General features: G+C 43.4%; 1 protein-coding gene across 4 annotated transcripts in view; it reads left to right on the top strand.

Moving 5' to 3' along the window:
- The window catches only part of GRB7 (growth factor receptor bound protein 7), a 243,145-nt gene extending 215,480 nt beyond the window's left edge, over nt 1–27,665 (top strand). For all 4 annotated transcript variants that reach the window (XM_073608023.1, XM_073608026.1, XM_073608025.1 and 1 more), the window contains 4 exons: nt 1,979–2,039; nt 5,724–5,811; nt 10,977–11,070; nt 26,902–27,665. In XM_073608023.1, the coding sequence (XP_073464124.1) occupies nt 1,979–2,039; nt 5,724–5,811; nt 10,977–11,070; nt 26,902–27,048 (390 nt within the window). In that variant the 3' untranslated portion in view covers nt 27,049–27,665. The remainder of the gene's footprint in view (nt 1–1,978; nt 2,040–5,723; nt 5,812–10,976; nt 11,071–26,901) is intronic.
- Nucleotides 27,666–27,992: the final 327 nt, after the last annotated feature.

Raw genomic sequence — 27,992 nt, 5'->3', positions numbered from 1 at the left:
ATATGACCTAAAAGGACCTTGCACCCCGCCAGGTGCACCACTTCTTCTCAGGGATGCACCAGTCCCCAAAACCAACAAGAAAATTACAACATGTAGGGCGGAGGGTGGGAAGCTGTTCCTCTCTCTTCCCCTGCAGACTGATGCCGCCCCCCTTCCTCGTCCTACGTCACATCCCCCTCCAGGGCTCTGCCCACCTCAATCACCCACTACACTCCCCTGCTTTCCTAACCTCAGGTACCTAACGCCCCTTTAACCCCTGTCATGCTGGCCCTCTGTTATGGCTTTGGAGTTGTACTCCGGGCCTCTCTTTCCTGGTGCATCTTCATTGCAGCATACACATGGGTTGTGACTCCACCCCCACAACCTGATTGGACTGTACAGGACGTCCCTATGGTTCTGAATAATGGAGCGCTGTGTCTATCAATGAATGAAAGAGAAAATGGGATTTTTGACTTGCCATAAAATGCATTTCTCTGAGTTCATTGACAGACACAGCACCCACCCCTCTAAGGAGTTTTAATACTTCTGACACTGATTGTTACTAAACTGAAGGCCTATAGCAAAGAGGGGGGTGTATACCACCTAGGACTGCCCATAGGCGTAGCCAAGTATTTTTTTCTGCCTAGTGTCCTACTCCTGTAATGGGCGGTATAACCCTATGGTTATAAGTAAAAAATCCAATTTTTTTACAAGTCTGCACCACCAGAATGGGGCTCCAACCAAGTAGCTCAATTAGAGACTGTAGAGGAAGGACTTCCACCCAGGAGAGGCTGAAATATGCCCCCCAGACCACCAGAATGGAGCTCCAACCATATAGCTCTTTTAGAGACTGTACAGGAAGGACTTCCACCCAGGAGAGGCTGAACCTGGCTGGGGCGACAAACGGTAAGGGATACCTAGCGATTCCAGTCCTGATCAGGTGAGGAAAAAAGGAGAATGTTGTGAGCCGTGTCTGTCTTTGATTTATAGTTAACCAGTCCTATCAGGTTGTGGGGGGCGGAGTCACAACCCATGTGTATGCTGCCATGATGCACCAGGAAAGTGTGTTACTGGCAGAATCACCAGGTAAAAATAAAGAGAAAAGGCCTAAAAAACATTAATCCAGTAACCACACAGATTGCCTAAAGTCTTCCATGGGGACTAACATTTCAACCTTGTAGGCAGCACAATTGTACAGGAATCACCCCATGCTGAGATAATCCAGAAAGTGAGAAAAAGATTTGTACTTGATTCATAATATGGTTTTCACCTTTAATTACCCACCTATTTGTTAGCCCCATTCACAAACCCAACCTTCACAGTTATGGTATGCCTTCTTTGTCAGAGGCTTCCCAGGCACGGGTGTCCCTTATGACAGCTATCCTTCTGCAGGACAATAAGGTTTTTTTTTTCCCTGGTCTGTCTTGTTCAGCCACTGTATGTGTGTTCTGAATAAACCAGAATAGTAAGGGACCAAATTGCACAACCTATAGCAAACCACCTGCTGGATGCAAGTTGTAAATATGATATATGCTATATTTCATACTTATCAGTGTAAGCAATTTAAAAAATGTGTTTTTATTCCTGAACATAATATCTAAAGAGAAAACATACATACAAAAACATACATTGCCTTTACCAAGCCTAGGTTCGCAATAGTGCAGTGCGGGAAATGCCACAATATGTACGCATTACCCGTACCGCATTACAATCACACTGCCCTTGTGGTCTGCTGCGGGTATCAGCACTTGCCTGCAGCAGTTGCGGAGCTGCTTCAAAAAAGGTGTATGCATGTCTTTGGTGTGATGTGGTGCGTTGCAATTCCTGTACAATTCACGTTTCATAGTGTAAACCGATGCTGGTTTGCAAGGAAAGTGACCATCTTTCCATGCAACTACAGATGAAATAAACTTTGAATCTCCTATGTATATAGATGCAATATATAGAATTTCAGGTTTATAGAATGTCAGTATCTAATGCGCTGTGTATTGCCTTGCAGAAAAAAACAACTCAGCGTTATAGTCTGCCCAACCCATGCCAAACTACTCCGAGCAGTGCAGGTAAGTTAAAGTAAGCTGGCATATGTCTTAGACACAAAGATGGTGCCGCCTATCAGTGTCCATCAGTGCCACCTATCAGTGCTCATCAGTGTTGCATATCAGTGCTGCATATTACTGCCTCCTCATCAGTGCAGCCTATCAGTGCCCATCAGTGCCGCTGCATCAGCGCACATCAGTGAAGGAGAAAAGTTACTTTATTTACAAGGTTTTCTGACAAGTTAAGAAAAACTTTTTTTTTCAAATTTTTCGGTCTTATATTGTTTGTTTAGCAAAAAATAAAGTGGTGATTAAACAAAGCTCTATTTGTGTGAAAAAAATTATAAAAATGTCATATGACAGTGTTGCATGACCTCGCAATTGTCATTCAAAGTGTGATAGCACTGAAAGCTGAAAATTGGCCTGGGCAGAAAGGAGGTAAAAGTGCACAGTATTGAAGCAGTTAAAGTGTAAAGTTGGCCATAGATGGAACACAATTTGCCCGGTTCAGCAGAGACTGGATGAATTTCCATCCATCTATGGCCATTGTCATACTAGAGAAGTCAATCTAATGACTGATTTCATTTGAACCAGCTTGTTGGAAAGTTTTCTATCATTCAACACTGCAGCCAATTGGCTTCAGCTCTGATTAGTGTATTCTGACAGCAGAGGAGTCCCCACTGTCAGAATATAATAACACAGCAGGGAGGATTCCTCTATCAGTGTCACTTGTATGAATGGGGAATCCATTGAGTTTTTTCAATCAGCTCACTGACTGATCTAAAAAACTGGTCTATTAATGGCCAGTCTTAATTTAACTGCACTAAAAGTGCAATTAAGCCTAAAATATTATTTTACTAATGTGTGTATCTGCCATGGCCATCTTTAACCACTTCAATACAGGGCATTTTCACCCCCTTCCTGCCCAGGCCAATTTTCAGCTTTCAGCGCTGTAACATTTTGAATGACAACACTGTACCCAAATTAATTTTTTTCCCCACAAATGAAGCTTTCTTTTGGTGGTATTTGATCACCTCAATAAAAAAACAAAAAAAGAGCAACAAGTTTGAAAAAAAGTATTTTTTACTTTTTGCTATAATAAAAAGAATTATTTTTTCCTCAGTTTAGGCCTATACAAAAGTTATAGCGCCTACAAAATAGGTTATTGATTTATGGCATTTTTATTCAAATTTTTTTTTTTTTACTAGTAATGGCGGTGATCTGCAATTTTTATCGTGACTGTGACATTGCGGCAGACAGATCGGACACTTTTGACAATATTTTGGGACCATTGACATTTATATAGCGATCAGAACTATAAAATTGCACTGATTACTGTATAAATGTCACTGGCAGGGAAGGAGTTAACACTAGGGGGCAATCAAGGGGTTAAATATGTTACTTAGGGAGTGATTCTAACTGTAGGGGGATGGGACTGACTAGGGGAGGAGACCGATCGGTGTTCCTATATACTAGGAACACACGATCTGTCTCCTCTCCCCTGACAGGACCTGGATCTGTGTGTTTACACACACAGATCCATGTTCCTGCTCTGTCACGAGCGATCACCGGAGCCTGGCGGACATCGCAGCCGCTGGACACGCGCATCGGCTCCTCGGTGACATGGCCAGCGCGCGCCCCCTATACCGCCGGGAAGCCGAGGATGTCATATGACGCCCGCCCAAGATGTGAGATCCCATCTGCAGATGTCATACGACAATGGGCGGGATGTGAAATGGTTAATACAGGGCAAAAGGGGCAGCTGCCCAGGGCCCAGTCATTGTTTTGAGTCCCAAGGCAGCATCCCCTTGAGCCCAAACTGCCTATGAATAGTTGATAAGTGGATTTGAGAGGGCCGAAGAAAATGTTTGCTGATATTAATTAATCCTAAAGTCAGCCCTGGTATCTGCATTTACATTTCTGCATCGAAGCACTAAAAATATTGTGCACTAAAAATGTTTTGCAGTTATGGGAATTCTGACAAGTCAGCTCCCATTACAGAACTTTGTGACTAAAAACATTTAAAAAAAAGTAAAAATGTGAAGAACCACTTTGGTTTAAAAATGGAAATTTCGTACACAGGTGCATAAAAAAACCCAAAAACTTTGGTTTTGAATAGAGTAGGAAAGTATTAAAACCCTGGTTATCAGCATCCAGGTTTAAAGTAGAAGTTCAGGCTAAAACTAAAATCTCTAAATCTATAGGCATCCACAATCTGAGACTAATCTATCTAGCCCTGTAAAGAAGAAATCGCTATACATACCTTTCCTGAAGCTGCTCCAATCCGATTCCACGCTGAGCTGTCAGCGGCGACTTTAGTGTGCGGAAGTGTGCAGAAGAGGCAGCCGACAACGGAAGGCCCATAGCAAGTCTATGGGTGATGTCACTTCCCAGGCATTTCCCAGCTGACTGGAGACCGGTCCAGATCAGCTTCAGAAAAGGTATGTTTAGCGATTTTTGCTTCACAGGCTTAGATAGGTTAGTCTTAGATTGTGGGTGCAAGTATTTAGAGCAATTTAGAGGTTTTAGTTTTAGGGTGAACTTACACTTTAAGGCTTGGTTCAAACGACTGTGACTTTAGATCCGACTTTTGAGGACCCAAGTGGCGTGACATGTGAAATCCCATGTTAGTCAATGAGATCTTAATTAGCATTACTGAAGTCGCTCTGACTTTAGAAAAGGTTCCTGTACTATTTCAAGGCGACTTCTATCCGAATTTAATGGAAGTCGCCTTCAAGTCAGATCTTCATCTATATTGAGGTGATTTTGATCTGATGTTAGATAGTTAGGTTGAAAAAAGACACAAATCCATCTAGTTCAACCATAAAAAATAAAATTAAAAAAAATATCATACAATCCCATATACCCAATCCTATAGCCACAGTTGATCCAGAGGAAGGCGAAAAAAACCCCAGAAAAGCAGGATCCAATGTGCTACAGCAGGGAAAAAAATTCCTCCCTGATCCCCAAGAGGCAATCGGATTTTCCCTGGATCAACTTTACCTATAAATGTCAGTATCCAGTTATATTATGTACATTTAGGAAAGTATCCAGGCCTTTTTTAAAGCAATCTACTGAGTTGGCCAGAACCACCTCTGGGAGGAGTCTATTCCACATTTTCACCGATCTTACTGTGAAGAAACCTTTCCGTATTTGGAGATGAAATGTCTTTTCCTCTAGATGTAAAGAGTGCCCCCATGTCCTCAGTGTTGACCGTAAAGTGAATAACTCAACACCAAGTTCACCAAATGGACTCCTTATATATTTATACATGGTAATCATATCCTCCCTTACATTACAGGAAGATTACCCAGACATTCCCTAAAAGTCGCTTCAAAGTCGCACCAAGTCATACTTGAGCCGCTAGCAAATCGCCAGCAAGTCGCCTGGCATAAACGTGACTTTCAGGTTGTGGCAGTATGAACCAAGCCTTACTGTCAAAGGTAAAAGAACAAGCTGAAGTTAGAAGCTGATTGGCTACCATGCACAGCTGCACCAGATTCTGTGAGCTCCAGTTTTAGTAAATCTCCCCCCCAGTGTATGTGGTTCTTAGTTTGGGAAATAGCATTGGTCCAGTCATTGAATGTACAAAAAAATTTCATACAAATGTATGTATTAGTGTATAGCCAACTTTACCCTCTCTCCAGTGAATTCAGTGTCTATGAGCTACAAGTCTGTGGGTAGTTTACCGATCTTATTTTCCAACAGTCATACACAAGACTCAGGCGTGGTATCATGGGCGTCTATCAAGAGATGAGACTCAACGCCTCATGATGCAGCAAGGAATGGCAGACGGGTAAGACCAGAAAGCCTTGCTATCTTGTCATCACTAACTCTGATTCTCTCCACACGTCTAAGTGAGTCTTCACTCACAATAACGCCCATCATCAAAATGGCGTTACTCTTCTGTTTACTGTAAACATATCTTACTAATGTGGTTTTAATCTATATAATTATTATATTTTATGTATACTGTGAACATTTCTTACCATATCCAAACTCCAAGCAAAGAATAAACTTTCACAGACATTACATGAACTCTTAAATATATTTTTTCGCCATATTGTATAGTGACAGCATTTATAGAGACATAAACCAGTTAAGCTGGCACTAACTGCAGCAAATCAAACTAAGACCACCCTGTAAAAGAAGATAAATACAGTACTTTCCTTTTCCACAGACAGTAACGTAAAACTACTCTGTATGGATGAACTCAGGCCACCACTAGTATCTGGCCTGTCCAATATCTGGAGTCAACTACTATCCCTCAACTACAAGGGACACCTTTACCACAAACACAGTTTAAAGTTTTTATTCCTGAAAGGGACCCGTCAAAGAGCTTTCCCTGTCAAAGAAAAATGTATGTACTCTCACTGGTTCCTCCTGGAGGTCATAAAAGAGGAATCAGTAAGTGATGCAGAAGGTTTAAAGAGATCAACGCTCCCAGAAGTGTCAGTTTACCAGTGGATTTCAAGGAATCATAGCTAATAGAATATAAGGTTATAATTTGCTTAAAATCTTACTATTGAGTAATAAGTTAAGGGTTAAAGTTAAATTGAATTTATGTGTGTAAAGGTCCCCCTTTACCTTCCTCAACACTTACTGAAATTTAGGCCTCCGGTCAGAAGCTTGTCTTGTACCAAAGTGGCAGACCAGTAGCACTTTAGCATGGTTTATAAGGGTCTCCATGAACTGTGTAGGTGCTGTCCAATTGAGTTCCATTGACTTACACAGGGATGTTCCAGCGATGGATGTTTCCCATGATGGCCATTTTTCTGTGCCCCCTGCTCCACCTGAATATGCACCATGTTAAATGTGTCACGGAACAGTGTTTCCTGCCTGGTTGCTGACTCTGCCAAACAGACAAGCGCAGTGGCCAGAAGTGCTGTTCTCAATGATGCTGAACTTGCACCAGGCTCCATGTTACTAAAGAGCCTTGCATCATCCTGTGTGAAAGGTGCAGGGGCCAGGTAGGGAGCTCAGTATGACTAAGAGTGTGGTTTACCAGGCTCAGCACTGCTGAGCTGCACTGAGAATATAGTGTCTGGTGTGGATACTCTGGTCTCAGTGCTGGCACCCACACCATGTTGTCCCAGGTGACCTCATGGGTGGCACAGCCCTAGACTTCGAAAACCAATGCTTGTACAGCAGTGCATATAGGGAGCTCAGGAATAGCTCTAAACCATGCACTGGGTAAGGATGAGGTTCAGGTTTACCACTAACATGGGTTTAAAGTGGTTGTAAAAACCCCTGCAAGACAAAGGCATAATGAGCTAGTATGCATCACATACTAGCTCATTATGAAATACTTACCTTAGATCGAAGCTGTTGCAACGGTCCCCGTACTGTGACTGGCGACATGTCTCCCGGAGTTATTTCCGGGTTCGTGGGCTCCGGCTGTGATTGGCCGGAGCCGCGATGACATCACTCCCACGCATGCGGGAGCAGGCCGTTTCTTCAGTATGCATGTGCCAATGACATTGGCACATGTGGATACAGTGAATATCTCCTAAACTGTGCAAGGCTTACCTGTAGGTAAAAGTGGTGTAACCATGGTTTACAACCACTTTAAATGTGAATCCAGCGGGTTCGAGATTCACCGTCCTGGTGAATTTTCATGCAGATTTGCCTGGGAGAACTTTTCTTAGAACATAATGCACTGCGTGGCCTGGAACCTATGGTCTTCATGCTTAGAAGGGCTAATAATAGGGGTTTTGATAAGGAGACCCCTTACTCTAAAGGGTGGGGGCACAAAGCAGCCCTAGTGTCAGTGAACTGTAAGCTTTGGGAAAACAGAGTAAGCTGACAAACTGCATAGGGAGAGATTAGGATCAGTTAGAAAACTGTACTTTAATTCTGATTGCTAGATGTTTGAGCTATTAACCCCTTTGCTGCTTTTTTTTATGGGGGCATTTTTGTCTTTTACCTTTGTACTTGTTGATTTGAGGTCTGCAGTCAAATTTAGCTGCAATTCCCATCTATATAAAACTTTTTTTTTTTTTGCTGTAAAACTCTCCCTCAAAAAAAAAAAGACCCCTATCACCATAGATAAAAAAAAAAATAGACATGCACCATTAAGGCCCATTGCCCTGAATAAAACTGTCCTGCTGCTGGCCAATTTCCTCTGCAATATCGTAATTATTGTAGTAAAACCCCAGCCTGAGCGCTTTGTCTCTATTAAATTTGGGCCTAGCCTAGCTCAGTAAAATTGTCCTGCTGCTGGCCAATTTTACATCACTGTATCCTCTGTGGTCTCCATATTCTTGTAGTAAAGCACCTGCCTGTATTTTTATCTGTTACATTTCAGCCGATTCTCCTTCACTAAAAATGTCCTGCTGTTGGCAAATTTTACACTGCATCATCTGCAGGCTCTTATGCCGCGTACACACGGTCGGACTTTACGGCAGACTTTGCCCGGCGGACTTTTCAACGTACTTTATGACGGACTTTCTGAATGAACGGACTTGCCTACACACAATCCACCAAAGTCTGTCGAATTCGTACGTGATGATGTACGACCGGACTAAAATAAGGAAGTTCATAGCCAGTAGCCAATAGCTGCCCTAGCGTGGCTTTTTGTCCATCGAACTAGCATACAGACAAGCGGACTTTTCGACCGGACTCGAGTTCGACGGATAGATTTAAAACATGTTTCAAATCTAAGTCCGTCCAACTTTTGAGCAAACAAAGTCCACTGGAGCCCACACACGATCGAATTGTCCGACGAAATCCCGTCCGCCGGGCAAAGTCTGCTGTAAAGTCCGCTCGTGTGTACGCGGCATTAGTACTTAAAGTGTAAGTTTGTCCTTCCACAGAAAAAGAAAAGGTGAACTAACACCCTCCACCCATTGCTGCCATTGCCCACGCAGCAGGTGCAGCGATCTGGGGATCTGAAAGCCCCACTCTTCTTCTCTTCTTTCTTTAGGGCTTCTAAAACATATCGGAGTGATTCTAAATTGGTCACCTGCTTGCACATGACCACTTTGACCAATTGGAATTGATCCATTCCAGCCCTAAGAAAAGAATAGGAGAAAGAGCAGGGTTCTCAAATCCCCAGATCGCTGCACTAGCTGCTGTGGGCAGTGATAGCTAATCACCCATGGAGGTAAGTGTAACTTACACATTAAGAGCTTGATAGGAATTGACCAGTGGCAGGCCAGATTTTCATTAATGAGAATATGGACAGCCACAGCGAAATACTGGCCAATTTATATTATTTATAAATATATACCGACTATATACCAGTCACTGCAGGTCTTTTACTGTTTGAAACTAAAAAATGTAAATGATTTATATTGGAATGATGCTGCTGTATTTAAAGGATAAGTTCACCTAAGTAAAAAAAAAAAAAAATAAGTGCACATCTTTTTGCAGGTACAAAAATTTGTATTTATTTTTCTTTTTATTAGGAGCCTGTAAAACATTGCACCTGCGATCAGCAGATCGCAGGTGCAATGCAAGGCTCCAGCAGACTGCCAGTATAGCTGTCTGCCCGTACCTCTCACAGGCAGGCAGTTGCTGAACAACAGGAATAATCAATTAACTACCTAGCGTGTTCATCAGAGCCCTGGTAGTTCACTGAGAACTACAAGTTCTCAGCAGTAATGGCTGCTGGAAATTGTAGTTCTCCCATTCAAAGAATACCCCACCAAGCCGCATTTTTTTAAAATTGTGACAGCGGGTGCAGGGAGAAGATCCTCGGCCCGCTGTCACAACGGGGCTCCGGGGCTGCTCATTTAGTTAAATGTTACACCCTGGATATTGGTATAACATGTTATGAAAGGTGAACTTAGCCTTTAGGACATGTTCATTCTAAAAACACAAAGTAATTTCACAGACAAATTTGCTTTACCAGTGCCATTGCTCTGGCTGTCCATGGAAATCATATTGTCCCTTAACCCTATATACAGGTTTAAGGAAAGCATGTTATTTAAAGAGTTTGTGTATTTTCAATGTTTCCCTTATTGCCACATAAACAGATCCGCTTTTTGGATTTTTTGGAGGGTTTTTTTTTTGCTTTGATACAGTGCATGTCCCTGGCAGTGCCCAACTTCCCATGCTTTTTATATAGTTACATAGTTAGTAAGATTGAATAAAGATGCCAGTCCATCCAGTTCACTGTGCCGCCCTTATGACATTAGTTTGCCTATTAGCCCTAAAAATAGTCAGAATATGACAACATATGACCCCATAGACTTCAGTGGGATTCACCACTAAGTTTGGAATTGATACGTTTTGAACAAGACTTGCCAAATCCTTGGTGAATTGAACCTGGGCAGATTTAACCATTACTAGCTATGGGTCTGCTAGCTTTCCCAAGACAAGCCTCTGATCTAAAGGTCTTTGTTTCTACTAACAATGAATGTTGGGGAGTATAAGTCGACCCAGTTTTTCTTACGGAAATTTAGCATTCATTTTAGGGGTTCATTTAAGGTACAACTGTCATGAACGTAACATGTAGGCTGCCATTGCTGGTCTCGTAAACATGACAGATGATTAGCTGTTTCTGGCTTCTATACTTTTGAGTTTGAGGAGGCTTGTCTGTATTTGTATTCTTTGACTAATAACACACAACTGCCTTTTAACTATCAAGAGGTACAAGAGAGGATTGGCTAAATCTTTGCCAAATAAAAGCCCTTTAGATCCGTTGACAAATGTTGCAGATTACTCTCGACATGATTATGGCCTTATATATTGATGTGTAATGATTGCCATATCATAGGAGGATAGTACCTCTGTTAAAAGACAAATTACAGCACTAAGAGGGTAAGGAACCTCTGCCCCGAGGTTGACTGTTATCTGACTATTGAAAGCAGGAAACTTGTTGTCATTGAGTATTAAAAGTGGACAAATAGATAGCAAATTGTTTGGATTGTTCTAGTCATGGGCAATGGTATGAAATGAAATAAGACACATCTTTTCTTGTCTTCTGACATAGATACTCTCTCTTATCCCCCACAGAGTTTTCCTGGTACGAGAAAGCACAAGAAATCCCAAAGGATTTGTCCTGTCATTGTGTCACTTGCAGAAGATCAAGCACTACCTCATCCTACCGGTATGTGGGTGACCTCAGTGCAACTGGAGAACGTGAGGAGAACATGGTGCATTATGCAAAGCAATTATGCCACTGAAATAGCTAGCAGTTAAATTAAACCCGACTCTGATAAGAATTTATGATGTAACCCTGGAGCCATTAGTTGTTTTTGCTAGATAAGCAGTAATAAGAATAATTACAGCAATTTTAAAGGAAACTCGTACTGAGGGAAAACACAAAGGCTGCAACTGCTTACATTCTTCTGAAAATAATAGCTGCCTGCCAGTCTCTGTTCTCTGTATTTTCTGAGACTATAACCTAAAACAGTGATGGCGAACCTTGGCACCCCAGATGTTTTGGAACTGCATTTCCCATGATGCTCAACTACACTGCAGAGTGCATGAGCATCATAGGAAATGTAGTTCCAAAACATCTGAGGTGCCATGGTTCGCCATCACTGACCTAAAACATGCAAGCAACAAATTAAGTCAGACCAGTATAACAACCAGCAATATTCATCAGTGGTAGCTTGCAAACTTTTTTTGGGTTCACTTCTCCTAAAACCATCAATATTCCCATAGTTCCTGGAGAAGGCTCTGAAATATTGTGTGCTACAGCGACCACCAGCTGGAGACTGGATCATACGTGAAAATATTCGTCAGCACACCATGGATCTTCAAATTAAGTCCAAACGTTTTTTTGAAGAATGTTCACATCACAGATAGGAAGGTGCAATGTTCCAGAGCCACGCAGCCCCCCTTCATCAAGGGTCACATGCCTGACGAAGGGGTCCTGCGTGGCTCTGAAACATTGCACCTTCCTTTCTGTGATGTGATCATTTTTTAATTAAACGCTTGGACTTAAAGCGGTGTTCCAGACGGTTCTGTTTTTTTTTAAAGTCAGCAACTACAAACACTGTAGCTGCTGACTTTTAATAAGGGCACTTACCTGTCCAGCGAGCCCGCGATGTTGCTTCCCCAAGGCTGATTTGTCCATCGGATCAGGTGTCGGTACCGCCATTGCAACTAAGGGAAACCGGCGGTGGAGCCTTGTGGATTCACTGCTCGTTTCCTACTGCGCATGCGCGATTCGCGCGGCGCTTTGTGAATGACCCCGTCGTCTTCTGGGACACATACAGGTCCCAGAAGACAACGGGGAGCTAGCCGAAGAAGAGGAAGTGACGGAACAGCTCCGCGGACTAGGAAGAGGCAGATTAGGAAGACTGCCTAGCAACTTCTGCTAAGTAAAAATTTTTTTTTTTTCTATGTTTTTTAATTTATTTCAAAGAAAATTTTAATGTGTAAGGGCCAGTTCACACCATAGAAACGCAGTCCAGATGTGTTCCAGGTGCTTTTCTGCATGCGCGTTTTCGATGCGTTCCAGTGCTTTTTGGTGCGTCTTTGATGCAGTCCAGTGCTTTTTTTCTGCCCTCTTTTTTCTTAACCTCAAATAAGGACAAGTGTGTTGCAGTGTATTTAGGTGCGTTCCAGTGCATTTTTGATGCGTTTTACAGCGTTCCAGTACAGTCCAGTGCAAAAAAAATGCAGCATGTTCTACTTTTTTTTCTGGAACTGGAACGCACTGGAACTGCAAGCACTGGTGTGAACTATGCCATTGAAAACCATATAACCTACTTTCCATGCGTTTTTGATGCAGAAAAAAACGCACTGGACTGCATGTGGTGTGAACTGGCCCTAAATGTTTTTTAAGGTGGACCTCCACTTTCATTTGAAGAATCATGGTGTGTTGGTGAATATTTTCACTTTTCCTAAAAGGCACACTCCAATCAAATCTGAAAATGTTGCATGTTTACTGAACTAATTTTAGGTAGGAAATTTCAACGAAAAAATTGTTTGAATGATATTTCCGCCATGCTAGTATTATCACTCCTGGTATTGCAGTGATACAATACTATTTATTGCTGTGGCAGTGAAAACTCCACCTAAGGTTTAAAGTGATTGTAAAGTCTATTTAAAAAAATAAAAATAAATAACATGTAAGTATAACAAACATGTTAATACTTACCTCTAGGGATGTGCTTCGAGTTCGAGTCGAACATGAGTTCGGCTCGAACATCGGCTGTTCGATCATTCGATGAAGATCGAACATTATGGGGCATTCGCACCAAATTCGAGCGGCGTGTCACACCCCATAATGCACTCCGTCATCGCAAAACGTACACCAGAAACAACCTGCAGTCAGATATAGGCTTGGATAGACTAGAATGCAGTGGATATATATATATGTAGGAGACTGTATATATATTTTATGCACTGCAGATCACTGAATCACCTGCCTGAAAGTGTATTTGAAAACATACACCAGGAACTACCTGCAGTCAGATATAGGCTTGGCTAGACTAGAATGCAGTGGATATATATATATATATATATCCACTGCATTCTAGTCTAGCCAAGCCTATATCTGACTGCAGGTAGTTCCTGGTGTATGTTTTCAAATACACTTTCAGGCAGGTGATTCAGTGATCTGCAGTGCATAAAATATATATACAGTCTCCTACATATATATATATCCACTGCATTCTAGTCTATCCAAGCCTATATCTGACTGCAGGTTGTTTCTGGTGTACGTTTTCAAATACACTTTCAGGCAGGCAGGTGATTCAGTGATCTGCAGTGCATAAAATATATATATAGTCTCCTACATATATATATATATCCACTGCATTCTAGCCAAGCTTATACCTGACTACAGGCCATTCCTGGTGTACGTTTTCAAATACACTTTCAGGCATACAGGTGATTCAGTTATCTGCAGTGCATAAAGATATATATACAGTCTCCTACATATATACCCACTGCATTCTAGTCTAGCCAAGCCTATACCTGACTGCAGGCCATTCCTGGTGTAATTTTTCTAGTAAACTTCAGGCCATGTTTTGCTAATCCAATTTTACAGCATGTCTGGAAGGCCACCAAGGAAAGGCAGACGCTTACAGGCCACTAAAAGAGGGCAAGCAGGCTCTGTGTCTACAGCCAACAGTGCTGGTTGTGGACACGGTGCATCCTCAGCACGTAGCCGTGGGGCATGCTTGTCCTTTTTGTCTGCAGCTGGCCATGTTGAGCCACAACATGCAGAAGAGTTGGTAAAGTGGATGACAAAGCCGTCCTCATCCTCCTTATCCTTTGTCACCCAGGCTAAGATAAGTTTGGCTGCCAATGCAGCTGCCAAAGCGGCCTATTCCATCGGCTCAATGGCATTAGTCACTCCTTCCCTAGCCCCACCATCATGTCCTGAGGAGTCCCCCGAACTGTTCGACCACAGTGTCGGGTACATGCTGCAGGAGGATGCGCAGCGTTTTGAAGGCTCCGATGATGATACCCAAGTTGAGGATGAAGGCGGTAACATGAGCCCAGAGAGAGGGGGTGCCCAAGAAGGACAAGAAACTGGCAGTCATGTTCCCCCAGCTGCAGCATACTGCCAGGTTTGCTCCAGTGGTGAGGAGGGAGGGGATGATGAGGTCACTGACTCTATGTGGGTGCCTGATAGAAGAGAGGAGGAGGAGGCACAACCCCAAAGGGGTCAGCTTAAGGACAGCCAACCGACTGCATCACACCACAGAGCTCCGCATGTGCAGGGCGCTGCTGACTCCATGCGTTTTTTCAAAAGTTCTTTGGTGTGGGCCTTTTTTGAGACGTGTGCAGCAGATCGCACTGTTGCTGTTTGCAACATATGTCTGAAGCGTGTCAAAACAGCAGCCGCTTGGGCACCACATGCTTGACCAGACATATGTTGAGCTCCCATGCAGTCCGTTGGCAACAGTACTTAAAAAACCCACACCAAAGAACAAGGCGGACCTCTCCTTGCTCCTCATCAGCTTGGATCTCCAACCCTCTATACCTTCAGTCCTCTCAGAGACCTGCACTGAGAGGACTGAAGGTGTAGAATTAGGTGTCCCAAGCACTTGCGGGCAATCTGCTAGTGGTACACCTAAATCCGATTGTAGTAGGCAAATTTCCCTACCCCAGTTGCTAAACCGGCAAAAGAAATTCAGTCCCAGCCATCCATGTGCTCAGCGGCTGAATGCTAGTTTGGCTAAATTGCTAGCACTCCAACTGCTGCCTTTTCAGCTCGTAGACTCTGCCCCCTTTCGAGAATTTGTGTAATGTGCTCTACCTCAGTGGCAGGTTTCCAAACGCCATTTTTTTTCTCGGAAAGCCATTCTGGCTCTCTACCGGCATGGTGAAGGCAATGTCTTGGCCTCTTTGGACAGGGCGGTCAGCGGTAAGGTGCATAGGCATGGACAGGGACGTTACCTTTCTTTCACAGCGCACTGGGTAACCCTGCTGGCAGCTGGGAAGGATGCAGGACAGGGTGCAGTAATGTTGGAGCTTGTTCCGCCACCACCCCTCCAAAATGCTGGTAGTGGTTATTCTGCCATACCTCTCTCCTCCACCCCCTCCATCACTTCTTCCTCTATGGCCTCTTCCTGTGCAGATTTGTCCACGGAACCAGCGGTGCTCTGTAAGCGTTCTAGGGGCTACGCAAGCACTCAGGCAAAAATATGCCATGCGGTGCTTGAGTTGGTCTGCTTAGGGGACAGGAGCCACACTGGGGCAGAGATTCTGGCAGCTCTGCAGGGGCAGGCTCAGAGGTGGTTGACGCCACGCCAGCTTCAGCCAGGAATGGTGGTTTGCGACAATGGCACCAACCTCCTCTCAGCCCTCCGACAGGGACACTTCACCCATGTTCCCTGTTTGGCTCATGTCCTTAATTTGGTGGTGCAGCGGTTCTTGTGCAGGTAAGGGGGCTTACAGGATCTCCTGAGGCAGGCCAGGAAGGTCTGTGGGCATTTCCGCCAGTCATATAATGCCAGTGCTCGGCTGGCTGACCTTCAAAAGCAGCGGCTGCACACACAGCAGAGGGCTATCAATGAGTACCTGTGCGAGTATGGCACCAGGACAGGGTCAGGGGAGCTTGGCTTTTTTTCGCCACCCCTGTGGCTAATGATCAAGGATGCATGCACTGTCCTGTCACCATTTGAGGAGGCCACAAGGATGGTGAGCAGTGACAGTGCATGCATCAGTGATACTGTCCCTCTTGTCTTCCTATTGGAGCACACGCTGCGTGGAATAATCGACAGGGCACTTTAGACAGAACAGATGGAAGAAGAGGAGGACTTCCTTACCTTTCAAGTCCCCCTTTATCCAGACAGTATTCCTGCAGGCCCGCCTATCACAACAGGAAGAGGATGAGGAGGATTGTGTCAACAAGGAGGTGGAGCCTGGCAATCAGCATCAGCATCAGTCTTCAAGGGATTGTTTTCAGTCTCCAGAAACCCATGGACTTGTACGTGGCTGGGAGGAGGTGGCTGCGGATCATGTCGTCCTTAGTGACCTAGAGGACTCCGGTCCAAATGCCTCAGCAAGCCTACGCTGCATGGCCTCCCTGATTCTGCGCGGTGGAGAAGGTGGTGCGTTCAGACAATTTTTTAGCATGCAGCCCCAAGGTCTGATTGGTTCCAGCAACCATCGCCAGTGTCTGATTTACATGGTGCAGGAATATCTTGGGGTAAGATCAGACTTGGAGACCTTTCCAACCGAAAATCCATTGGGTTTCTGGGTCTTGAGGATGGATCACTGGCCAGAGCTTGTACAGTATGCATTTGAGCTACTGGCCTGTCCTGCATCCAGCGTTCTATCTGAACGCACATTCAGTGCTGTTGGAGGCTTTGTAACCGATCACAGAGTGCGCCTGTCCAGGTTGATCGGCTCACCTTCATAAAAATGAATCAGTCTTGGATCACCAGCTACCAAGCACCTGATGCTGATGTAACCAATTAATTTTTTTATGATTGTGAGATCACTTGAAGACTGCCTATGCTGATGCTGAGTGACTATCCTGTTATGCTGAGTGACTATCCTATTCCTCCTCAATGTTCATGTTGATAGCTTCTAAGAACATTTTTGGTTCTGGGCACCAGCCAGTGGTGTAGCGTGGGTTGTCAGCACCCGGGGCAAGGCAAGTCCCTTTATATACAATAGTTCTGACCTACCTGATTCCTATACTGATCACTACACTAACATACTTGATTTCAACACTGACCAACCTGATTCCTTTACTGACCATTACACACTACACTGACCACTATACTGTACTGTCCACTACACTGAGAACTACACTGACCACTATACTATACTGTCTCCTACACTGAGAACTACTATGACCACTATACTGTCCACTACACTACACTGACCACTATACTATACTGTCCACTACACTACACTGACCACTATACTGTCCACTACACTACACTGACCACTATACTATACTGTCCACTACACTACACTGACCACTATACTATACTATCCACTACACTACACTGACCACTACACTATACTGTCCACTATACTGTCCACTACACTGACCACTATACTATACTGTCCACTACACTGAGAACTACACTGAACGCTATACTGTCCACTACACTACACTGATCACTATACTGTCCACTACACTGACCACTATACTATACTGTCCACTATACTACACTGACCACTATACTGTCTACTACACTACACTGACCACTATACTACACTGACCACTATACTATACTGTCCACTACACCGAGAACTACACTGACCACTATACTGTCCACTACACTACACTGACCACTATATTACACTGTCCACTGCACTACACTGTCCACTATACTGACCACTACACTATACTGTCCACTACACTACACTGACCACTATACTGTCCACACCACTACACTCTCCACTACACTATATTGACCACTATACTACACTGTCCACTACACTATATTGACCACTACACTGACCACTATACTGTCCACACCACTACACTACACTATCCACTACACTATATTGACCACTAAACTGACCACTATACTGTCCACACCACTACACTGACCACTACACTGACCACGCCACTACACTGACCACTATACTGTCCACTATACTATACTGGATAGTAATAGCAGGTAATGTGGCACTTACTAATAAAAAGCAAATAATTGTGACGCTTCATGAATTAAAGCCATAAAAACTAAAAAAATAGCTAAAACGTGCAATAAATAATTTTATCACAAAATAACCTAATATATAAAACAATTACTTGGATATTCCAAAGGGAAGGATCCAAAATAAATAGTGTCCTTGAAATTAATCTCTCATATAAATTGTATAGCAAATGATTAACAAACCAATGCTATAACAATACATGAAAAAATGTGCTAAAACAGTAATCAGCTTTCTGAACAATGTTCATTGATGTCCTAGGAGGGTGACTAAACTCACATATATGCCAATAAATCCAATAAGTCCAAACCGTGGCGGTAGGAACATCAATAAGTGAACATGCATCAGTGGCATAAACGCATGTGCAAACTAATGTGCATCAAAGGTAAATACTGCGCAAACAACAATTAATTGTGCAAAGTAATTGTGCAATAAATGACAATGATCTGTGCAAATGTATAACAACATAAAGTGCAAATGGCAATGAAAATAAGGTGCAAAAAATAGTCCAAAAATAACTCCCAGTAAGCGAATAATGTGATTACACAAATAAGAAAATTTGCCATTTGCACTTTATATTGTTATACATTTGCACAGATTATTGTCGATTATTGCACTATATATAAGGCGCCTCTCTCTCTCTCTCCAGCCCCCCCCCCCCGGCCATCCATTCCTCACCTTCGGAGGAGAAGACAGCGGACCTGGCGGCTCACACTTTCCAGTGCTTGTCTCCCCTGCGCTTCGGCTGCCATGTTCAGTGTTTCCCGGCGCACTGTGATTGGGCGTATGGCGGGACTTCAGGAGCAACCGCAATCGCAGACAGGCCAGCCCCACGCCGCACATGACCCCCATACGCCCAATCACAGGGCGCCAGACACTGAACATGGCGGCCGGAGCGCGGGGGACACAGGAAATTTAAATTACGAGGAGGCAGCCAGTAGTGAAACTACTGGCATGAAATTGCGCCCCACTAAATGTCGTGCCCGGGGCCACGGCACCACCCCATTTTTCTGCTCCTGTTTAACAGGGGCATGTAATTACCATTTTTGCTGTAATATTTTGCAGCAGGGCTCATTCCTGCACTCAACTAGAGTATCTGTGAGGGGTTGCAGTGTTGTGGCACCACCACCACCACCGCCGCCGCCTAAGGCCCAATTTTTCTGCCCCTGTATAACAGGGGCGTGTAATTACAATTTTTGCTGTAATATTTCGCAGCAGGGCACGTTCCTGTGCTCAACTAGAGTATCTGTGAGGGGTTGCAGTGTTGTGGCACCAGTGCCTAAAGCCCAATTTTTCTGCCCCTGTTTAACAGGGGCGTGTAATTACATTTTTTGCTGTAATATTTCGCAGCAGGGCTCGTTCCTGCGCTCAACTAGAGTATCTGTGAGGGTTGTAGTGTTGTGGCACCAGCACCAGTGCCTAAGGCCCAATTTTTCTGCCCCTGTTTAACAGGGGCATGTAATTACAATTTTTGCTGTAATGTTGTTCAGCAGGGCCCGTTCCTGCGCTCAACAAGAGTATCTGTGAGGCTTTACAGTGTTGTGTCACCACCACCGCCGCCTAAGGCCCAATTTTTCTGCCCCTGTTTAACAGTGGCGCGTAATTACAATTTTTGATCTAATATTTCACAGCAGGGCTTGTTCCTGTGCTCAACAACAGAATCTTTGAGGGGTTACAGTGTTGTGGCACCACCACCACTGCCTAAGGCCCAATTTTTCTGCCCCTGTTTAACAGTGGCGCATAATTACAATTTTTGATCTAATATTTCACAGCAGGGCCTGTTCCTGCGCCCACCAAGAGTAACTGTGAGGGCTTACAGTGTTGTGGCAACACCACCACCAAAGGCCCAATTTTTCTGACACTGTTCAACAGGGGCATGTAATTACAATTCTTAAAATATATCACAGCAGGGCCCGTTCCAGCGCCCACCAAGAGTAAATGTGAGGGCTTACAGTGTTCTGGTACAACCAACACCTAAGGCCCAAATTTCTGCAGAGTGTATAGGGCAGGCCGTATAGTATATACAGGCGTTCCCCTACTTTCAAACATCCGACTTACAAACGACTACTACTTACAGACGGAGGGAGACAACAGGAAGTGAGAGGAAATCTACCCCTAGGAAGGGAAGTTCTCTCCTGTAGGAGTTAATATGGGAAAAAGGTGTCTCCACTGATGCTTTATCACCAATCCTTGTTTCCCTAAAAACCCCAAATTTTCAAAATCCAATTGTCATTGGGACAGAAAGTGAGGTGAAATCTTCTGAACAGGGGCACAGACAGCAAAACAAATGTTACAGGGGTGATAACCCTTCCCTATGTTATCCAAAAAGCTTAAAAATAGATTTTTGGGCTGGAGCTACACTTAAAAAATTTACCTGTTCCAAATTACAAACAGATTCAACTTAAGAACAAACCTACAGTCCTATCTTGTTTTTAACCTGGGGACCGCCTGTATACTGCTGTTCAGAGTATATAGGGCCTGGGGGCCCCACGCCTTTTTCTTTTTTTAATTTGGGTGCGGGATTCCCCTTAATATCCATACAAGACCCAAAGGGCCTGGTAATGGGCTGGGGGGTCACCCATGCCGTTTTTCTCAATAATTTTCATCCATATTGCCGGGACCCGACATTACTTTACAGCCGCAAGCAGTTTTGAATGACTTTTATTCCTTTAGAAATGTCATTTTGTGCAGGGACTGTTCTAAACACGGGAAACACGCACCACTTTACAGGCATACTATAGACACCCCCCAGGTACGATATTTAAAGGAATATTTCACTTTTATTTTTTCACTTTAAGCATCATTAAAATCACTGCTCCTGGAAAAATGGCAATTTTTAAAACTTTCTTTTGCATTGATACATGTCCCCTGGGGCAGGACCCGGGTCCCCAAACCTTTTTTTAGGACAATAACTTGCAAATTAACCTTTAAAATTCGCACTTTTGATTTCTCATGTTCGAGTCCCATAGACTTTAACGGTGTTCGAATGTTCGCGCGAACTTTCCGTCCGTTTGCATGTTCTGGACACCGGGGGGTGTTCAGCTCATCCCTACTTACCTCCTATGTGCAGTTGATTCTGCACAGAGCAGCCCAGGTTCTCCTCTTCTCGGGTCCCTTTTTGCTGCACCTGGCCCCTCCCTCCTGTCGAGTGCCCCCACAGCCAGGAGCTTGCTATGAAGGCACCCCTGCCGAGTCACAGCTCCGTGTGTCCATTCAAACACGGAGTCCCGACCTGACGTGGCCCCACCCCTTCTCTCCCCTGATTGGCTAACTGGTCACCTGCTTCCCTTGGACCAGTCAGAGATCACCTGTCCCAGGTAACCTGGAAATTTAAAGGGGTAGCGACACCTGAAACAAAACATGCAATACAATGACATTTTTTTATTTTATCTATTATCAAAACAGAATATTCCTAGGGGAAGGAGAGGGGAGAGGGGTAGCCGTGAACCCACGTGCATGGGCACAAATGAATTGCGCCCTTTTATGCCATTCCTGCACATAGAGGGCAGGTTGCAGGTGAGATACCATTGCTATTACTTTTAAATTCAGTGGTGTATTTAATCTAGCTTTGCAACAAAAAGAAACAGCTGACAGATAAATTGGCCCTAGTATGTGTTTGTATTAATGTGAGCTCCTAGAGGCCAGGGACTGATGTGAATGTCCAAAAGATATACATGCACCGGCCACTTTATTAGGTACACCTTGCTAGTACCGGGTTGGACCCCCTTTTGTCTTCAGAACTGCCTTAATTCTTTCTGACATAGATTCAACAAGGTGTTGGAAACATTCCTCAGAGATTTTGGTCCATTTTGACATGATAGCATCATGCAGTTGCTGCAGATTTGTCGGCTGCACATCCATGATGCAAATCTCCTGTTCCACCACATCCCAAAGGTGCTCTATTGGATGAAGATCTGGTGACTGTGGAGGCCATTGGAGTACAGTGACCTCGTTGTCATGTTCAAGAAACCAGTGGTGAGATTATTTGAGCTTTGTGACATGGTGCATTATCCTGCTGGAAGGAGCCATCATTAGATGGGTACACTGTAGTCATAAAGGGATGGACATGGTCAGCAACAATACTCAGGTAGACCGTGGTGTTTAAACGGTGCTCAAGTGGTACGATAGGGCCCAAAGTGTGCCAAGAAAATATCCCCCACACCATTACACCACCACCACCAGCCTGAACCATTGATACAAGGCAGGATGGATCCATGCTTTTATGTTGTTTACACCAAATTCTGACCCTACCATCTGAATGCCACAGCTGAAATACAGACTCTTCAGACCAGGCAACGTTTTTCCAATCTTCTATTGTCCAATTTTGGTGATCTGTGCGAATTGTAGCCTCAGTTTCCCGTTCTTAGCTGACAGGAGTGGCACCCGGTGTGGTCTTCTGCTGCTGTAGTCCATCTGCTTCAAGGTTCAATGTGTTGTGCATTCAGAGATGGTATTCTGCATACCTTGATTGTAACGAGTGGTTATTTGAGTTTCTATCATCTCGAACCAGTCTGCGCTTTCTCCTCTGACATTAACAAGGCATTTTCAGCCACACAAGGGCCGATCACTGGATATTTTCTCTTTTTGGGACCATTCTCTGTAAACCCTAGAGATGGTTGTGCATGAAAATCCCAGTAGATCAGCAGTTTTTGAAATACTCAGACCAACCCGTCTACCACCAACAAACATACCACATTTAAAGTCACTTAAATCCCTTTTCTTCCCCATTCTGATGCTCAGTTTGAACTTCAGCAAGTCGTCATTACCACGTCTAGATGCCTAAATGCATTGAGTTGCTGCCATGTGATTGGCTGATTAGGAATTTGAGTTACCAAGCAGTTGAACAGATGTACCTAATAAAGTGGCCGGTGAATGTAGAGTGTGGGTACCTAGAGGTTCTTGAACATATGTGCACTAGCTTTCGTTGCCCCCTCTACACCTAAGTGCTGTCTTAATTGGGCAAAGCTTTGACACTTACTGGTAGTGTTAAATCTTGCTTGCCTCCTCCCACACATTTCTATTAGCCCATGAAGTGGCCCATTATAGGAATATATGGGGGCAGCCAAAGCTCACACACTACCAAGAACTAGAGGAGCTTTGTGAGGTCAAATCTGCCCAATTTCCAGGCACTAAAGCTGCTGTATGTATAAGTATGCACCTTCAAAATGCTGACAGTCGATTTTTTTTGAATTCCCTATTACATGACTGTTTTTCAAAGTAAAGACAGCTTTACTTTATTTACTAAGCTAAGTTAACATTACCTATTACTAGTAAATCAACCTCAATGACTACCTGGCTCCAGAGACCTGTCCAGTCCCAAGTTACACCCTTGCTGATATTCTTTTCTGGGCATGCTTTAAGCAACATGTGTTGATTTTATGATGAATCAGCATTGTAGATCTAGAAAGTTTTAGTCAGCTTTCAGCTTTCCATCAAACTATTATTAACTGGGTGTATTTAGACATTTCAGATTGAACGCCTATAACATTTAAGGACAAGATTACAAAAACTGTTGACTTAACATATTGCGGAACACGACAGTTTTGTAAAGCCCAAACTTTTTATTACTTCTGGATTTTTTTTTGAAGGATATTGAGTGAACTTTACTGTGCCTTGAAAAAGTATTCACACCCCTGGAAATTTTTCACATTTTCTAATGTTACAGCCATTGACATAAATGTATTTTATTGGGATTTTATGTGATAGACCGACACAAAGTGGCACATAGTTGTGAAGTGGAAGGAAAATGATAAATGGTTTGCAAAACTTTTTTGCAAATAAATTCCTTCAGAAGTCACCTAATTAGTAAATAGAGTCCACTTCTGTGTAATTGAATCTCAGTAAAAATACAGCTGTTCCGTGAAGCCCTCAGAGGTGTGTTAGAGAACCTTAGTGAACAAACAGCATCATGAAGGCCAAGGAACACACCGGACAGGTCAGGGATAAAGTTGTGGAGAAGTTTAAAGCAGGGTTAGGTTATAAAATATATCCCAAGCTTTAAATATCTCACAGAGCACTGTCCAATCCATCATCCAAAAATGGAAAGAGTATGGCACAACTTCAAACCTACCAAGACATGACCGTCAACCTAAACTAACAGGCTGGGCAAGGAGAGCATTAATCAGAGAAGCTGCCAAGAGGCCCATGGGAACTCTGGAGGAGCTGCAGAGATCCACAGCTCAGGTGGGAGAATCTGTCCACAGGACAACTATGAGTTGTGCACTCCACAAATCTGACCTTTATGGAAGAGTGGCGAGAAGAAAGTAATTGTTGAAAGAAAGCCAAAATAACTTTTTGGCCTAAAAGCAAAAGCTGTGTGGCAGAAAACTAACACTGCACATCACCCTGAACACACCATCTCCACCGTGAAACGTGGTGGCAGCATCATGTTGTGGGGATGCTTTTCTTCAGCAGGGACAGGAAAGCTGGTCAGAGTTGATGGGAAGATGGATGGAGCCAAATACAGGGCGATATTAAAAGAAAACCTGTTAGAGTCTGCAAAAGACTTGAGACTGGGGTGGAGGTTCACCTTCCAGCAGGACAACAACCCTAAACATACAGCCAGAGCTAAAATGGGATGGTTTAGATCAAAGCATATTCATGTGTTAGAATGGCCCAGTCCAAGTCCAGACCTAATTCCAATTGAGAATCTGTGGCAAGATTTAAAATTGCTGTTCACAGACACACTCCATCCAATCTGACAGAGCTTGAGATATTTTGCAAAGAAGAATGGGCAAAAATGTCACTCTCTAGATGTGCAAAGCTGGTAGAGACATCCCCAAAAAGACTTGCAGCTGTAATTGCAGTGAAAGGTGGTTCTACAAAGTATTGACTCAGGGGGGCTGAATACAAATGCACGCCACACTTTTCAGATATTTATTTGTAAAAAATGTTGAAAACCATTTATCATTTTCCTTCCACTTCACAATTATGTGCCACTTTGTGTTGGTCTATCATATAAAATCCCAATAAAATACATTTATATATATTTATATGTTTTTAGTTGTAACATGACAAAATGTGGAAAATTTCATGGGGTATGAATATTTTTTCAAGGCACTATATAGTGTGAATGCATACTCTAATTTGTTAGGTGCCTTGGCTGCCAACATGGCCGGATCAAGGGGGTGCTGGGGTGGCAAGCGCCCCCCTTCAGATTTCATTTGGGTCCCATAAGGTCTGCCAGGATGGAGGATGGCAGGGAGCCTGTACATAAGGTTGCCACTATATTTTATTTTAGTTTTACACATATCTAAAATATTGTGTGCAATATATGTGGTAATTATGTTGTATATTGAATCTCCTCCTATGGGATATCAAATAAATAGTTTAACTTAATTATATTTGACACTTTAAAAATCTTCCCCTATTTACATATGAAATTTGGTAACCCAGGGCTTAATGGAATAGACGGATAAGGGCTGTGGAAACACCTGCTATTTAGGAACTCGGCAAGAGCGAAACACACAAACGGATGTTCGAATGTTAACCTGCAGCAGTGGGAGGAAATTTAAAGATAGTCACCGTGCCGTGCAGCCACTCCCTGTCACGAAGTCGGAAATGACGAAACACGTCAGGACGTGGCTACACGGTGATCAGAGGAGACACCATTATTTTCGTCCTGGTGTCTCCTCTGATCACAGGGTAGCCACACCCCGACGTGGCTACACAATGCACAAACAATTTTTGATAAAACCACATCAGGTGCTGTATCTATTGCTGGATCTCGCCATCAACAGTTGGTGGTGAAATCCAGTAATAGATACAGCACCTGATGTGGTTTTATCAAAAATAGTTTGTGCATTGTTTTTAATCAATGTGAGCGGCTCTTTTATTTCATCTTTAAATAAATGTTGGTGGTTTGGTTATTGGAAGTTTTCTCTTTTCTCCTACATGACATCTGCCTAATTGTGAATTACTTTGAGGCATGATTTGACATCCATATTGGAGCTTGTGTTTTGAACCAAAAAGCTGATTTGCCAATATGGGAGGCATATAAAGTCGGTGAGTTCTCATCTGAAAGAGAGACGGATCACTGGCGCACGCAAGGAGGTGTCTCGAGTTGGAGGAATTTTGCAATTGAGAGGACTGCACTATTTTATTTTATTTTTAAAGTGGTGTAATATCACTACTAGCAACACTGGATGGATTCGGTTGCATGGACTTTTTGTTTTGAACCTTTTGCACTTCTTTTCATTTGTTTTTTTATATATCACAGCGCTACTTGTAAAGTCTAACATGGAGACTTTATATAATTTTTTTATGTAAATAAATAACATACATTGGGGCACATAATGTAATCTTATACTGCGGATTATAGAAAGAAAAAAAAGTGGCTTTACAAACGTTTTAAAAGTCAGCAACTACAAATACTGTAGCTGCTGACTTTAATATAAATATATAAAGACACTTACCTGTCCAGGGATTGAGTAATGTCCTCACCGATTCTTCAACTGGCTTCTGGTGCAGGCGCCGGCATCGTAAGTAAGGGAAACAGGCAGTAAAGCCTTGCAGCTTCACAGACGGTTTCCCACTGCGCGTGCGCAAGTCGCACTGTGCTTTGTGAATGGTCCCACAGTCTTCTGAGACGGGAGCAAACTTCCAGCTCAGATCGCCACGGCGCATCTGAACAGAAGAGGGAGCGGCCACCTGTCAAAATCAGGTAACCGCCCCCCCCCCCAAAAAAAGTGCCAGTGGATGGGGAGGAGGGGATGCAAACAAGTGGAACTTCCACTTTTGGATGAAGTTCCGCTTTAAGACCACAAAGGATTCACTTTAAAGTAAGGTAATAAGCCAGCAATATAAAATATACAAATTTATATTTTATTCTGTTTTTTTCCTACTCTAGTGTGAGGAAAATGGTAGACCCTACTACTCTATGGATGACGGACAAACCAAATTTATGGACCTTATTCAGCTGGTCGAGTTTCACCAGATCAACCGGGGGATTCTCTCATGTACTCTCAAGCACTATTGCACTTGTGTAGCACTGTAACCAAGTCCTGAATGCCACAATGTGAAGCTGGAGGAGGGACTGTTGAAGGAAACGCATTGACTTCAGATGGATGTTCCACCGACATGAATGATGTTCCACTATATCAGACTACTCAGTGAAAGCCAGCATGAGTCCAGTGCTGGTACTGGAGACAAAAACATTGCTAAATTGTTACTGTAAACCTCACCTTAGTGGATGCAGTTCTATCAGGAAGTACTCAAACAATAAGCTACGCCTTTTTTCTTTTCTTTCTGATGGTACAGACTGTCTTGTGACAGCCAGATGACATTTGGTGGCTGAATTCCAGTGGAAGCGGAGCTTTCCATAATCTCCTAATGCCCGCTGAAACATGGCAAGAGAAGGGCATCCGAGCTGTGTACAAGCAAAGAATGTTAAATGGTACATCTGTTGCTGAGCACATTGTACTGTAAATATCTATAAGGCCAGTTCACTGTCCCGTATTTTATGCAAAAAATCCTAACAATATATTTTTGCCTTCTATTTCCTCCTTATTTTTGTACAGATTGCTTTAATCTCAATCTACTTAATGAAGAGAGAAAAAAATTATTTATATGTACCCAAAGGTGTCACATTAATAAAAAAAGAAATGTTCACTATCCAGGTATATGGGTGTTGCTTGGACCAGATGTTTATCTTTGGTAAAGTCCTGACAAATGACAGCTAGGCCCTATACAGTCTACATCAGCCATTCTCAACCAGGGTTCCATAGAATCCTAGGGTTTCTCCTGAGATTATTAGGGGTTCCTTGAGCTTGATCCCAGAGGATTGATTGGCCTCTCATCTGTTGGTGCCTGCATAGTTCCTGGGCCAACTCCACTTTATCTTTTTATCTGTCTGTAATCTGACCACCACTGTGAGGGTTACATTTTTCCTACTGACTACCAATGTAAGCAACATTTTTCTCATAGACCACCAATGAATTA

This window comes from Aquarana catesbeiana, linkage group LG12 (assembly GCF_042186555.1).
Source record: "Aquarana catesbeiana isolate 2022-GZ linkage group LG12, ASM4218655v1, whole genome shotgun sequence".
Lineage (NCBI taxonomy): Eukaryota > Metazoa > Chordata > Amphibia > Anura > Ranidae > Aquarana > Aquarana catesbeiana.
The sequence above is the reverse complement of the archived record's forward strand: the minus strand, read 5'-3'. Positions and strand labels throughout refer to the sequence as shown.